Source organism: Phragmites australis, chromosome 13 (assembly GCF_958298935.1).
Source record: "Phragmites australis chromosome 13, lpPhrAust1.1, whole genome shotgun sequence".
In the NCBI taxonomy this organism is placed as follows: domain Eukaryota; kingdom Viridiplantae; phylum Streptophyta; class Magnoliopsida; order Poales; family Poaceae; genus Phragmites; species Phragmites australis.
Window position 1 is genome coordinate 27,923,098 of NC_084933.1, and position 12,941 is coordinate 27,936,038.

The following is a 12,941-nucleotide window of genomic DNA, read 5'->3' on the forward strand; positions in this document are numbered from 1 at the left end:
GTAAAAATTCCACTACGCTCTCCTTCTCTGACTCTCGTAATCTTCTCTCCCGAGTCTCGTACGCCGTACCCACTTGGATGACACGAGGGAGGCGAGGAGAACACGGAAACGGGGACGAAGAACGGCATCCACGAATCAACGCCGTCGCGTGGCGTGGTGTGTGGCAAGGGATTTTCCCTTCTAGCACGAAATAGGGCAACCCTAATCATAAAGTTACTCCACACTCTTCATTTGTGCCAAATGCTAAGAACTAGTTCGTAAATATAAAAGGTATAGTTAAGAAAATAAATATCACACTAATGACAAAGTTTAGTATAAAATAAGTCTATGATATATGAGGTAGAGGACTAAGAAAATTTAAAAAAACTATAGTTATAACGTGGGCACATATCTAAAATATGTGACACGTCTAAGATATAGTGTGACAATATTAGATGTGAATCAAACAACTTTAAGACTACCTCAATCATATTTTCTTCATTTCATTATTTTTTTAATTTTTTTCTGTTCTATTCTCTTTATTTTCTCTTATTTTCAATAATTTTTTTAAAGGAATTTGTAAAGTGAAAGAAAAGAATTTCATCTGCAAGGAGATAAACTAAAAGAAATCCCTTTTAACGATAACTATAAAAAACCGTCAAAACGTTGAAATAAATAAGAATCCTTCTATAAAGAAATTCTAAAGTGCAGCGGGAAGTGCCAAGTACCACTTCTCCGAATCTCCGATAACTAACCACTTCCAGTCTTCCCCATCTGCATCCCCAAGGACTCGGGAACGCGAGCTGGGCCAAGGCGATGGAGTCGCCGTTCCGGGCGGACGTGCTGAAGGGGAAGGCGGCGCTGGTCACCGGCGGGGGCTCTGGCATCTGCTTCGAGATCGCCGCCCAGCTCGCGCGCCACGGCGCGCAGGTCGCCATCATGGGCCGCCGCCGCGAGGTCCTCGACAAGGCCGTCGCCGTCCTCCGGTCCCAAGGCCTCCGGGTGCGCCCCATCGACTCGCCCTGCTCCACCTCCCACCGCTGTGCACGATTCTTGGTTCCCTTGCGGGTTCTCCGCTTAAAGATTGCTGCTTTCTGGTCGTAGTTGAGGAAAAAATAATAAATCTTCGTATTTTTCCTCACTTCTTAGTTGCCTAACCCTTTGTCTCAAGGAAAAAAGTTGCTTAACCTTACTAGCGAGTATAGTAACACGGGAATTCGTTAGTCGCATCATGGTTGATGGAAGAAATATCAGCTGGATTTTCTAGTTCGGGCTCATCGAATCAAATGCTTCGGTTTTGTCTGGGGAGCGCCTCCAGTGTAGGAACACGCCTGTGGAAGCACCTTATGTAACTTCACAATTTATCATGCTTGTGCCTCTAACTTGTGAAATAAAAGTTCGCAAAAAAAGACTTGCGAAATAAAATTCGTAAGGAGTATGCTCCCTGCCATGATTTCGATGTACCAGTGTTACTCGTTAGTAATTCAAAATTGGTGTGACGTGCAGGCTGTTGGTTTCGATGGAGATGTCCGCAAGCAGGAGGATGCGGCCAGAGTGCTTGCGGCGACAGTTGAGCATTTCGGCAGGCTTGACATTCTTGTCAACGGTGCAGCCGGCAACTTCCTTGCTTCCCCGGAGGATTTGACGCCCAAGGGATTCCGAACTGGTACTTCATCATAACGCGCTCTTGTTTCGATTCAATGATGCTCTTTGTTCCAATTGCGTGCATTGTTAGCAATACACTAGTTTGTGCAATTGTGCTAGGCTGCTAGCTCAGTAACTTCTGTGCTATTAACTTGTTTATTGTACTTCGCACCTATTATTCTACTGTTTCAAAGATGTTAGTATTGGCCAAATTTTCTCTCTGCAGTTGTTGACATTGACACTGTGGGTACATACACAATGAGCTATGAAGCCCTGAAGTATCTTAAAAAGGGTGGACCAGGGAAAGGCCCCTCCACTGGTGGCCTCATCATTAACATAAGTGCCACACTGCATTACACCGCGGCTTGGTACCAAATTCATGTCTCTGCTGCTAAGGTATTTGGATCTTCTCTGAACCACTCTGTAAGCGAAAGTCGTAGAAATAAGTAGACTTCTGATGGATTGGCTTCTATAGGCAGCTGTTGATAGTGTTACAAGATCATTGGCTCTGGAATGGGGAACAGATTATGACATTAGAGTCAATGGAATTGCACCAGGACCAATTCAGGACACTCCAGGACTGAGGAAGCTAGCACCTGAGGAAATGAACAAGGGGCGTCAAGAAATGATGCCATTATTTAAGTTTGGGGAGAAATGGGACATAGCAATGGCTGCACTATACCTTGCTTCTGATGCAGGTTGGTTCTGTTCTTCCATGTTTCCTAACTAGATTATCAAAAGTTCAGATACAAACTGAATTCCAATTAGTTCTGTGCACCGCTTACCTAAAGGTCCTATCAAAGAGCTTTTGTCCCCAGAGTTATAGAATTAGCAGGCTCTGTTTTGTGGTGTTTGCTGGTTTAGGTGTAATCGTATTTCTGAAGTAATTGATAAAACAGCAAAATGGTTTAGCATTCACCTGAAACTCAGCCATTTGACTTATTCTGTAATCCGGTCCGCAGGCAAATATGTAAATGGGACTACACTGGTGGTTGATGGAGGCCTTTGGTTAAGTCGCCCTCGCCATATTCCCAAGGAGGAAGTGAAGGAGCTCTCGAAGGTTGTCGAGAAGAAGGTTAGGACCTCTGGTGTTGGCGTGCCATCCAGCAAATTGTGATGGCATCTTTGGTTATGCCAATGGCATCTTTGGTTATGTCACCCTTCTGTGTGTTCTGTAGCATCTATCAATATTGTTGTCACCAAAATTATTGTCTATGTGACTCTTGTAATCTGCCGGGCAGAGTTTATTTGCTTGAGTAATTTCCAATATTTACCGTTCTTGTCTTCAAATTGCATTAGAAATACTTTGATTGATATGGGTTGCCAACCAAAAGGTGTTTATTGCCACATATTCACATGATGTGCTGTGAACAAGTCGCAACATCATTGTCCGTAATCTGTTAATTGTAGATGGAGTATTATATTGAAGATTCAAACAGCTTCCGAATCCTCCATGTTGCAACTCCTTTTACAGGTAATCTAGCTCTATTTTGTTTAGGATAAATATGTGTCACACATCACCAAATCGGCTCTACAAAGTAGTAACTACTGCAAAATTGAGGAAAGTGAGGGAATTTGTATGTGTTACATGGTAGATGGAGTATTATATCGAAGATTCAAACAACTTCCGTATCCTCCATGTTGCAACTCCTTTTACAAGTAATTTAGCTCTATTTTGTTTAGGATAAATATGTGTCACACATCACCAAATCGGCTCTACAAAGTAGTAACTACTGCAAAATTCAGGAAAGTGAGGGAATTTGTATGTGTAACAAAACATGTAACAACTATATTCCTTACCAGGTGTGAACACGATGCGAATCTCCAAGAGAAACAAAAAGAGACACTGACAGGCCAGGGAAGTTTGTGTGAGCCTCCTTCTGTGCCTCAAGTGCCTCATGAGAAGGGGAGAATAATTTCTTTACCTTATAAGTCACTATGATGGTACCTTGGACTCCTTTGGGAGTATTCCATTTAAGAAAAGCTATGCTCTGCCATCTTTTTCTTCTGGTCCTTGATCATGACTCGTGGATGAATATCTGAACTCTAATGATGCCAGTTCACATGTTCCCTTCAGAAAACCACCCCCTACGAAGGCTACCAAATCAAAATTTCTGAATGAGTTTTGAATATATGAAATAACACTTTCCTCTTTGAATTTACGTAACCTCATTAGCAAAGGTTTCTAATACTCAGTATCTATGAAATAACTGTTATGATATTCTGGTGAATAGCTGCAAAGCTTATGCTATTTCAGAAGCATGTAAGTTAGTGTTCGTCTCTTCTATTAGAAAAATGCAATTTGCATTGATAGTCAGTGAAATGCCTCTCCAGAGAGAATTTCATTGATTATTTGTTATGATTTGACATGCAAAACTGGTAATCCAGATAAATGATGGTGAGAGATATGCGACATATGTCATCTATTTGATTGTGCCTGACATCCAGTAGGTGTTTAGTGTGGACTAGAAGCTACCTATGGAAACTGGAAAGCATCATTGGTCCTAGTTATTCCATGTCTTGGTCAATTCTAGCTTTGCCATCTTAGAGAAGACGCCTGGTTGCAAGCTCATCGCCTGCTATGCTACGTAAGAGGCAGTTACCAGTCCACACCAAGGCTGTCTGTGGCTTTCAGTATTACCATTTTCAGTAATTTGGAGCCATATCTGATACACACACATACTCCATCAACATGCATCACTCGCATATATTCGACTCACTTATCTGAATTGTCTAAGCACATACTGTTGCATGTGATGGTTTGCTGAGAGAAATCTGTAGAGTACATGCTAATTGGCAAATGAACAGAAATTATAGAAAGTTAAGTTAGCTAAATTGTTTGATTTAATATGGTTCATATGTTCCTTGGTTGTGACGTATAGTGGGACAGTCAGGCAGGAGATGATGTGACTAACAATAGTCTTTTTTATTTGTTTTAAAAACGTGAGCTGAGGAACTTTGCAGATCACGTAAAAGTGGCCAGACCCCCTTTGCTTCCCTCCCTATCTTCTGAAGAAGCAGATACAGGTGATACCACTCCCCCATGAACTTCTCTCTTTCTCTCATGTTCTCATTCTGCAACTTAGCACATGAGCACATCGTGCAAATGCTATTTATTTAATTATATGTAGTCTATGTATGTAGATTTTCTACCTCTTCTCACGCTTTTAAATCTATTTGATCTTCATGAAAGTTTGATTTTTTGCGGGCCAACTGTTACTTTGTGAAAGTTCAAAGACAAGGAAAGACAAGAACTGCACAGTTCTACTAGCATTTGGGCCTGTATGCATAACTTTCCGTCCTATCCTGCACCTGAAACCATTTGATTTCATCTCTCATGATTTTGATGGTTTGAAGCCATTCGCTTACATAGTTACATCTCCTCTCATGCATTTGAAATCTATATTTGATTCTGATCATGGTTGAACTTTGGTACCATGAATCATGACTGTTATATTTGTAAAAAAAATCTTGCAGGTTGGATAGGAAAAAAGGAGCACCTGGCTGGACCAATGGGGCGTGGAAAAGTAGAGCTTAAGAAGATTGAGAATCCAACAAACCGCCAAGTTACCTTCTCCAAGAGGCGGATGGGGCTGCTCAAGAAGGCAAATGAGCTGGCCATTCTTTGCGATGCGCAAATTGGAGTAATTATATTCTCTGGCAGTGGCAAGATGTATGAGTACTCCAGCCCCCCATGGAGGTGTGCAAAATATTCTTTTCCATTTCATTTATCGTCTGTCTTTTTGTTTTGATCATTGTTTATTCATTTTCATTTTTGACGGGAAGCAGAACTTTCAGATATGGTGTATTCATCATTATTTTGTTTGGTATTGTCATATTTTGAAGATACATATCTTGTGCTTGAAATTTCTTAAGCTTGTTTGGTAGTCTTGCAATTTTACAAATTTCATATACATAGTTTTCAAATTTTTGTTGGACATGTTTTCTTATATTATACAAGATTCAGCTTATTCTGCAGTAAGATTTTAGTAATGACACCAAAGTTTAGTAAGCAGTTGAACATTTTAACTTTTTTTTCCCCGAGAACGTCTTTTAACTTAGTATTGACCATTTGAAATCTGCAAAGAGAAGGTGAAGATTATCAACTAAGTGGTCTAAGACTGGTATCATGTTATTATCATTTAGTTTCAATGAAGACATCCTTTATAGTTGAATGCGCATCATGAGTTTTACCTCCACTTGAATGTATATCATACTTTACTGTTTCTTTTTTGGTTGCAGAATAGCAAACATCTTTGATAGATACCTGAAAGCCCCTAGCACCCGTTTTGAGGAGATGGACATCCAGCAGGTATCCTGATTCTTTTAAACCAAGATGCTATCTTTTTATTCCCATTGATGTAACCTAATAATCTTCCTTTTCCATATAGAAAATTATCCATGAGATGACAAGAATGAAAGATGAGAGCAACAGGCTAAGGATCATCATGCGGCAGTATATGGGTGACGACCTGACCTCATTGTCTTTGCAAGATCTGAACAACCTTGAACAGCAGATTGAGTTCTCTCAGTACAAAGTTCGTCTCAGGAAGGTAACAACTAACAAGCAAACAGTTTAACGCATAGCTGTAGGTTTTTTAATCCAACTAATTCCTCATTGGTCGTTGCTAGTGCTAACACCCTCGTCTTGTTTCTGGCAGCAACAGCTACTTGACCAGCAGCTGCTCGAGATGCACCACATCAGGGTACTCAAAACCCAAAATGCATCGATTCAGTATATTACCATGTCTTTGTACACACTATCTATAACGATTGAGTTGTGATAGCATTTTTCTTTTGTTCCAAATTCCAACAGGAAATGCACATTTCAGAGGACCAAAGTGACTATCTGTGCCACATGGTAAGGCATATCAACTTTCTCCTAGAGTGATTCTCTGTTCCACTTTATAGTATATTTTCCTGAACTTGCTTGTGTCCGTGAATAGAACCTGGCGAGGCAGCAAAACGAAGCAGCTGAGATGGTGAATCCGAAGCCGTTCCCATGGTGGGATGTGGGGGGCAGCCAGCTCTATGGCCAGGATGCCGAGTCGTCCATGACGGCGCTGCAGCTCTCGCCTCAGCTGCACGAATTCAAGCTCCAGCCGCTGCAGCCCAACCTTCAGGATGCCAGTCTTCAGGGCTACGTTCGTCGACTGTGGTAAGTCGCTATCGGCCTCATTCACAGCTGCTGAACTGTTGAACAGACAGTGCTGAATGCATCAGAAGTTTTTAAGTCTGGAGAAAAAGATGTTACATACTGTTTGGAATGTGTTGGACGGTTGTGAAACTGAATGATCTGACCAGCTGCATTCGTATCTGCAGATTCCTCTGGACAACGGAGAAGCCCGGACGCAATGAGCAGCTGAATGAGGATGTTCCACTTCTCTGTCTGAATATGTTCGAGAGCTTCGGTAGTTCAGTCTGACTAGCTGGAAATAAAATTTAGCACACTTTTGTGTTATCACGTTGCTTGCTATGCTTCACGTCTGTAGACGAGTTCGTGACCTGTTTGTGTGCTGTCAAGAAGCGCTTCTACTTTTACTTTGATTCTGTGATATGCACTGAAACTAATGCTCGTTCTGTGAAAGTTACTACTTCAGTAGCATCCTGCAAGTTGTTTCTCTTGTTCTAGAATGGTCGCTAAGCCTCACGATGTCCAGGTTCCGTGCACTGGGTCTGGAGGTTTCCTGTGAAACTCGAAGGATTCCGTAAGGAACGGTGATGCCGGGTGAATTAGGGATTTTAACATCATCGGCTCATTTTTAACAACGTAAATCTAGCAAGGTAAGGTGCAAGAGTGTGTTCGTCCGGGGTTTGGACAGTAGGTTTGCACCTTATTAAAAGGCCTCTAATAAAAGTCTCAGGAAGAGATCTGGTGCTTAAAATAAACAGTATAAATATAATTAATTTTTATCTAAATATGTTTCAGACTTATTTATTTTTACTCTACCGTTATTAAGTTTTGCACACTAAAAACTAATCATACAAATTACACATATCAATTTTAAGAAAGGTAATACGGAATAATAAGTGTAATAAGTAAATACGGAATATAAAAGGTAGAGTGAATACAAACTTAACACGACGATTTCTCATATGGTATTGATGAGTTGTTACTTACCCCTAGTCTATATTGGAGCCCTCGTAAGGACCAAGCTTTTTGGTCATCTACTCTAAGGATTCTAGCCATTAGAGCTTTCTACACACGGTGGGTCTCCCACTAGATCTCACTTTGGACGCTCATCGTTGTTTTTACTATAGTAGTGCTTCACCGCTTTGGCACATGCCACTCCTCCAGCTCACAATGCTTACGATAGCTCCACAACCTCCTCGAAGGGTCTCGTAAGATACAAACATAAGTTGTCTAGGCGTCGGCAAATACTAAGAGTAACAAGTGATGGATCACTCACTTGATCTAACTCTAGACTAATCAGCCAACTAGATGCACACTAGGTATAAACTAGCACTAATCAGGTACTTAATATTGTACTAATTGCCTTGATCTTCAATATATTCACTTTGGTGGCTAGAGCTCTCAAATGTGTAGCAACACTCCCTTTAAATGGTTTGGTTGTGGAGTATTTATATGCCTAACTACCCAAAAAAACTAGCAATTGGAAAAAGCTATCCAAAAATTTGAACATAGAATGTTCCAATGAATACTCCAACGAGTACATTAGATCATCAGGAATGTATAGTTCCAACAGCTACAAAAACTAGCTATTGCTATACATCATGTTCATAGGATGTTTAGTTGATTCTTCAACCCTTAGCACCGGAACATGCATTATGTGTAGCATCCTAACTCCAAGCCAAAAATGCTTCGATGAAACATCCGTTGATCACTGCAATATACGATCAATCATCAAATGCAACCATCGGATTATTCGATGAATCCACTGGATCCGAGTACATTGGATTATCCTGTGCATGTAACTTCATATTACAGCCATACATTTTTTGCTTCAGAGTTCGATTTTGATGATTTTGTACTCTATAGAAACCTTGTGAAAAGCTCTGCATGTCTATACTAAAATCTTAAGCTCAAAACCATTTGACTAGATTCAAATTCATGGGACAAGTCTAATTCAGGGCATATTTGTTTTTTATTATGATTCTAACAATCCATATTTTGATTCTCATAATCTAGAATCTGGATTTCATAATCTAAAACAAACTCGCTCTCTCCCTCCTAGAGTCTCTCTTTGCTTCTGCCATTGTAGGCCAAAGTTCGACATCGACTGCTGCCTAGGTGGCTCGCCGAGACAGTGTTCTCCGACTATCATCTGGTTCGACTGAGCATCGACAGCAAGCATGGGCAACAATGGTGCATGGCCAACAGTGGCAGCGCACTACTGAGAAGGAAGGGCAGGGAGGAAAGGCACGCAACGCTCAGTGGAGCATGACGAAGCTCACCCTGGGCTCAAAGTCGAGGAAGGAGGTCGATGACCGAGAGATCAACGAAGAGGTGGAGGAGCTCATGATGGCAGCCGCTGGAGAGGAAGAGGGAGGCGTGGGCGATGGGAGTTTGGGTTGGCTTCAGCTCGGGGAGGTCTTGGACGAGCTCGAGGCATGACTTCTCCACTGGATCTAGGCGACAGACGGAAAGGAGGACGGTCGAGATGGCTACCAGAGAAGAAGAGGGAGGTGCAGATGGTGGGAGCTCGTGTCGGCTTCGACTCGAGGAGGTTGTAGACAAGCTTGAGGTGCAGCTTCTTCACTGGTGCTCTGCTCTACTATGACAGCTCAGCCGAGTGACGGCAAGAGGGAGAGAGCGAAGGAGTGAGCGGAGAAAGAAGCGAAGAGAGAAAGAAAGAAACGAAATATTATGTTTGTAATGACAATGGAGGGTAAATATGTGCCATAATATGATAAAAGCAGCACTGGATTATGAATTGTGGCATAATCTGATCTTAGATTATGGATTCTAGATTGTAGAATCACTTAGTTTGTTTTAATTTATGATTTTAGAAGTTAGAATCCACAATCAGAATAAAAAACAAACAGACGCTCAATCATTGCTTTGTCCCAGGTTCGCTTCTTTTTGTTCCTGCTTTAATTCTTGATGTCTTAGTTTTTCTCTTGTTTTATTAGGACTAGATAAACCTAAGGTGCATCACCACTAGACTATTTGCCTAAAGACATTAGATCAAGCTACCAAATCTAAACTCCTCTTTATAGTGCGACAAAAAAAAAACAAACATATCTACATAATTGATGCTCTTAATATTATAACCACTTGTCTAAGCAATAGATACTTATATCTTTATAAAACTCTTCTTTTAACTTGATATTAACTCCTAATCTTATTTATCATGTTGATATTAATCATCAAAACATAGGGTCTTTGATTTGTCATATTCCAAGCAAGACAATTGGGACTACCGAGACGTGATACCACGGGCAAGCAGGCATGGCGATGAGATCAAGATGGAAAGAAGTGCTCCGGCTAATCCAGAATGGGAGGTTGCAACTAGCAAGTATGTACACGAGCAGCGCCACCGCTAAGGTCCCGATCGATCTGCATAATGAACACCTTAAATGCCATCCATGGAGTGCAGCGCAATGAGAAGGTCGACCATGATATGTTTGGTTGCCCGCAGTAGGGGTCTTCTGGTTCTATTCGTACGTATTTTTACGGGAAGGTTGTTTGGTTATTTACATACATTGTTATGTTGAAAATAATAACACTTTCAGATTTAACTTAATTCAATTCCTAATATAGCATGAATAAGAACGTATGCAAATAATCAAAATCAACTAAGATTCGACTTGCTCTAACAAGTCTTGACTAGATACTCGAGCAGGATTTTAACTTACTCCAACAAGCCTCGACTAGATCGACTATCACTCGAGTAGAGCTCGACTAGATACTCTAGTAGAGATTGCAGTGTACGTATCCGATGACGACGTGAGATGTAGAGACCCCTGTAATATCGATGCAGTAGGTGATGAAGAAGGTGTAGTCGAAGTTGATCTCGATGTAGTAGACGACGACGATGACGACAATGTAGACGAAGTAGCACACGATGATGTTGAGGAAGTAAGTCGTGAGCAGTTGCGCCGAGCGCTTCCAAAAATCTTATTCGCCCTCTCTTGATACAGGATCCTAAGTGTGACGGGTTCTGGAGACTTGCTCTCCTATTCATTGGTGCACGCCAGTGTAACAGGATGGAGTAGACTACGTGCGATGGCGCAGCAGAGAGGAATTGAAAAAAATCCTAATTGCGTATGGCCTCACTTATTTGTGACGACGGATGTCAGATATATATAGAGGGAGAGTCGCGCGGTTGAGACGTGCCACGATCAGAGTCGGTTACGCCGCCATGATCGGAGTCTTGATCAACACAATTTCTATATATTTATTCATTTGCCCACGCAACAAAAAGAATGAAACCGCAAAAGGAGACCGCATCTGCGCGAGGAACTGGACCCGATTTCGACAGATCATTCACGCAGGTGCCGCATGTTTACGCCCTCCACCCCTGACCGCGGTACACCACGCACGTTCTTCTAGTCCTCTCATCTACACATGCTAAGTGGATAGATGAGAGAAACCCTTTTAAATTGGTCTTCATCCACATTCACTACTAAGGTAGGACTAAAGATACACACATTGCTTACATGGTTGAGCCTTTGAGATTTATTTGAAATTATACAAATATAATGGACTAAGCCCATATATTCTAACATGCACATCTCTGCATCCACGGATATAATTATACGGTTGGAGTCTGGCCCAGTGGATACGTTCGAATCGAGCTTCTCTCTAGAGTTTAGCTCGGTGGATGCATTGCATCTACTATAGTATTGCAATGGGGCTACTCATTAGTCTCAGGTGCAATATCATTGGATCCTTCTATGCAAGTAACCAAACACCTTCGCATGCTCATTACATCCGCAGGTGCAAAGTCACTACATCCTTGTATGCAAATAACCAAACACTCTTTTTTAGTCACTACATTCGCTTAACCTGTTTTTACTTATTCTAAATATACGCTATAGCTAGGTTTGAAAACGGTTTGGATATTTTTCGCTCTAGACTCGGAAAAACAGATACGGATGGTCTTATCGGGATACAGATACAGATATTTCCGGATCGAATACAGATATAGATATTTCTTATCCGGATAAGGAGACGGATACGGAAACGGAAACATTTTTCAGCCGGATACGGATAAAAAATAAATAATATCCGGATAAGAATAAGGATAATATCGAGTTCACCCGAGCCATTAAAGAACAAGCCCATCACCATACTTAGACTACATTATTATTATTATTGTTGTTGTTGTTTTTTTTTATACGTATAATTTATTTTCCTTATGTATGATGTTATACTATATTATTATTTTATTATTTTTATATATACTTAGGCTACATTATTATTATTATTGTTGTTGTTGTTGTTGTTGTTTTTTAGGGTTTTTATAATTTGATAGATATTCAGATCCGTATTTATATCCAATTTATATTGGCATCGTATTTGTTTTCGATATTATCCGTATTCGTTTTCATATCAAGATTTCTGTATTCATTTTTTCCGATTAAAAGTAAGAATAAAATATGGAATTATCATTATCTATCCTTACCCGATTCGTTTTTATCCTTAACTACAGCTTTACAAATAATCTACGGTCAACCAAACACGCACCCAATCCTGTATCTAGACACCACTGACTGTCGCATTATCGCCATAGAAACGAATGTGGGTCTTATCCTATGCTACATTTGCTATCCTACTCATCCCCTGGACGATGACGCAGCCAGCTAAGCCACGTGCTTGGACGTCGACTACCATGGCCCCGTGACCTGCCACCTCCCCTAGCCCGTCGATCTCAACGCAGCTGCAGCCATTGCCATTGGCACCGCGACTGTCTTCCACTGCCGTGCTTGAACTAATTCCCTCCGTCGCCATCGCCGTAGCTCCACTGCCGTGCTGCCGCCGGTCCTGCGTGCCACTCGGATCTGAAGCCAAAGAGATCAGTGAACTCAAGAATCCGAACGTACGTTCTCCCGTTTTCATAATTGGAGGAAGGAGGCTCAATTATCTCTCGATTTGGGATGGAAACGAACTGATACTCTGACTAGCAATTTAAACATGGCTCGATTGAGACCGGAGGCGGAGAGTGATTCCACAGAAAACCTTAATAAACATCACATCAATTCCGATAAGGGCAATATCGAGTATTTTGTACGACTCTACAGATAGCCTCGTCAAGGTAGCATGAGGTGCCTCAGCAGATTGAGGCGTATGTGTAATAATCATATGACTATATGTTCAGTTTAGCTGAAAAGAGATTATATTTTAGTTAATC

The 12,941-nt window shown here is 41.2% G+C and overlaps 2 protein-coding genes across 4 annotated transcripts; both read left to right on the forward strand.

Annotated features, from left to right (window-relative positions):
* Positions 1-691: 691 nt before the first annotated feature.
* LOC133888615 (peroxisomal 2,4-dienoyl-CoA reductase [(3E)-enoyl-CoA-producing]) lies at positions 692-2,913 on the forward strand. The gene is made up of 5 exons (XM_062328923.1): positions 692-981; positions 1,486-1,645; positions 1,850-2,019; positions 2,099-2,321; positions 2,586-2,913. Exons 1-5 carry the CDS (start codon positions 796-798, stop codon positions 2,738-2,740), a joined length of 894 nt encoding a protein of 297 aa, XP_062184907.1. The 5' UTR covers positions 692-795; the 3' UTR covers positions 2,741-2,913.
* A 148-nt stretch (positions 2,914-3,061) lies between these two features.
* Positions 3,062-7,225, forward strand: LOC133888616 (MADS-box transcription factor 31-like). 3 transcript variants are annotated; one of them, XM_062328926.1, is made up of 7 exons: positions 3,062-4,650; positions 5,101-5,323; positions 5,866-5,935; positions 6,015-6,176; positions 6,285-6,329; positions 6,440-6,484; positions 6,570-6,785. In XM_062328926.1, the coding sequence occupies exons 2-7, from the start codon at positions 5,136-5,138 to the stop codon at positions 6,783-6,785; spliced, it is 726 nt and encodes a 241-aa protein (XP_062184910.1). In that variant the 5' UTR covers positions 3,062-4,650; positions 5,101-5,135. The 3 variants fall into 3 exon arrangements, with proteins under 3 accessions (XP_062184910.1, XP_062184909.1, XP_062184908.1); XM_062328925.1 differs by lacking the exon at positions 3,062-4,650 and adding an exon at positions 6,946-7,225 and having other exon boundaries at positions 4,663-5,323; positions 6,570-6,781; XM_062328924.1 differs by lacking the exon at positions 3,062-4,650 and having other exon boundaries at positions 4,663-5,323.
* Positions 7,226-12,941: the final 5,716 nt, after the last annotated feature.

Excerpts from the sequence above, each read along its gene's own strand:
- LOC133888615 (XM_062328923.1), top strand. The coding sequence starts at position 796 with ATGGAGTCGCCGTTCCGGGCGGACGTGCTGAAGGGGAAGGCGGCGCTG. Across the intron at positions 982-1,485 it reads TCCGGTCCCAAGGCCTCCGG|GCTGTTGGTTTCGATGGAGA; the intron begins GTGCGCCCCATC and ends TGTGACGTGCAG. Across the intron at positions 2,020-2,098 it reads TTCATGTCTCTGCTGCTAAG|GCAGCTGTTGATAGTGTTAC; the intron begins GTATTTGGATCT and ends TGGCTTCTATAG.
- LOC133888616 (XM_062328924.1), top strand. The coding sequence starts at position 5,061 with ATGAATCATGACTGTTATATTTGTAAAAAAAATCTTGCAGGTTGGATA. Across the intron at positions 6,330-6,439 it reads TCGAGATGCACCACATCAGG|GAAATGCACATTTCAGAGGA; the intron begins GTACTCAAAACC and ends AAATTCCAACAG. Across the intron at positions 6,485-6,569 it reads GTGACTATCTGTGCCACATG|AACCTGGCGAGGCAGCAAAA; the intron begins GTAAGGCATATC and ends GTCCGTGAATAG.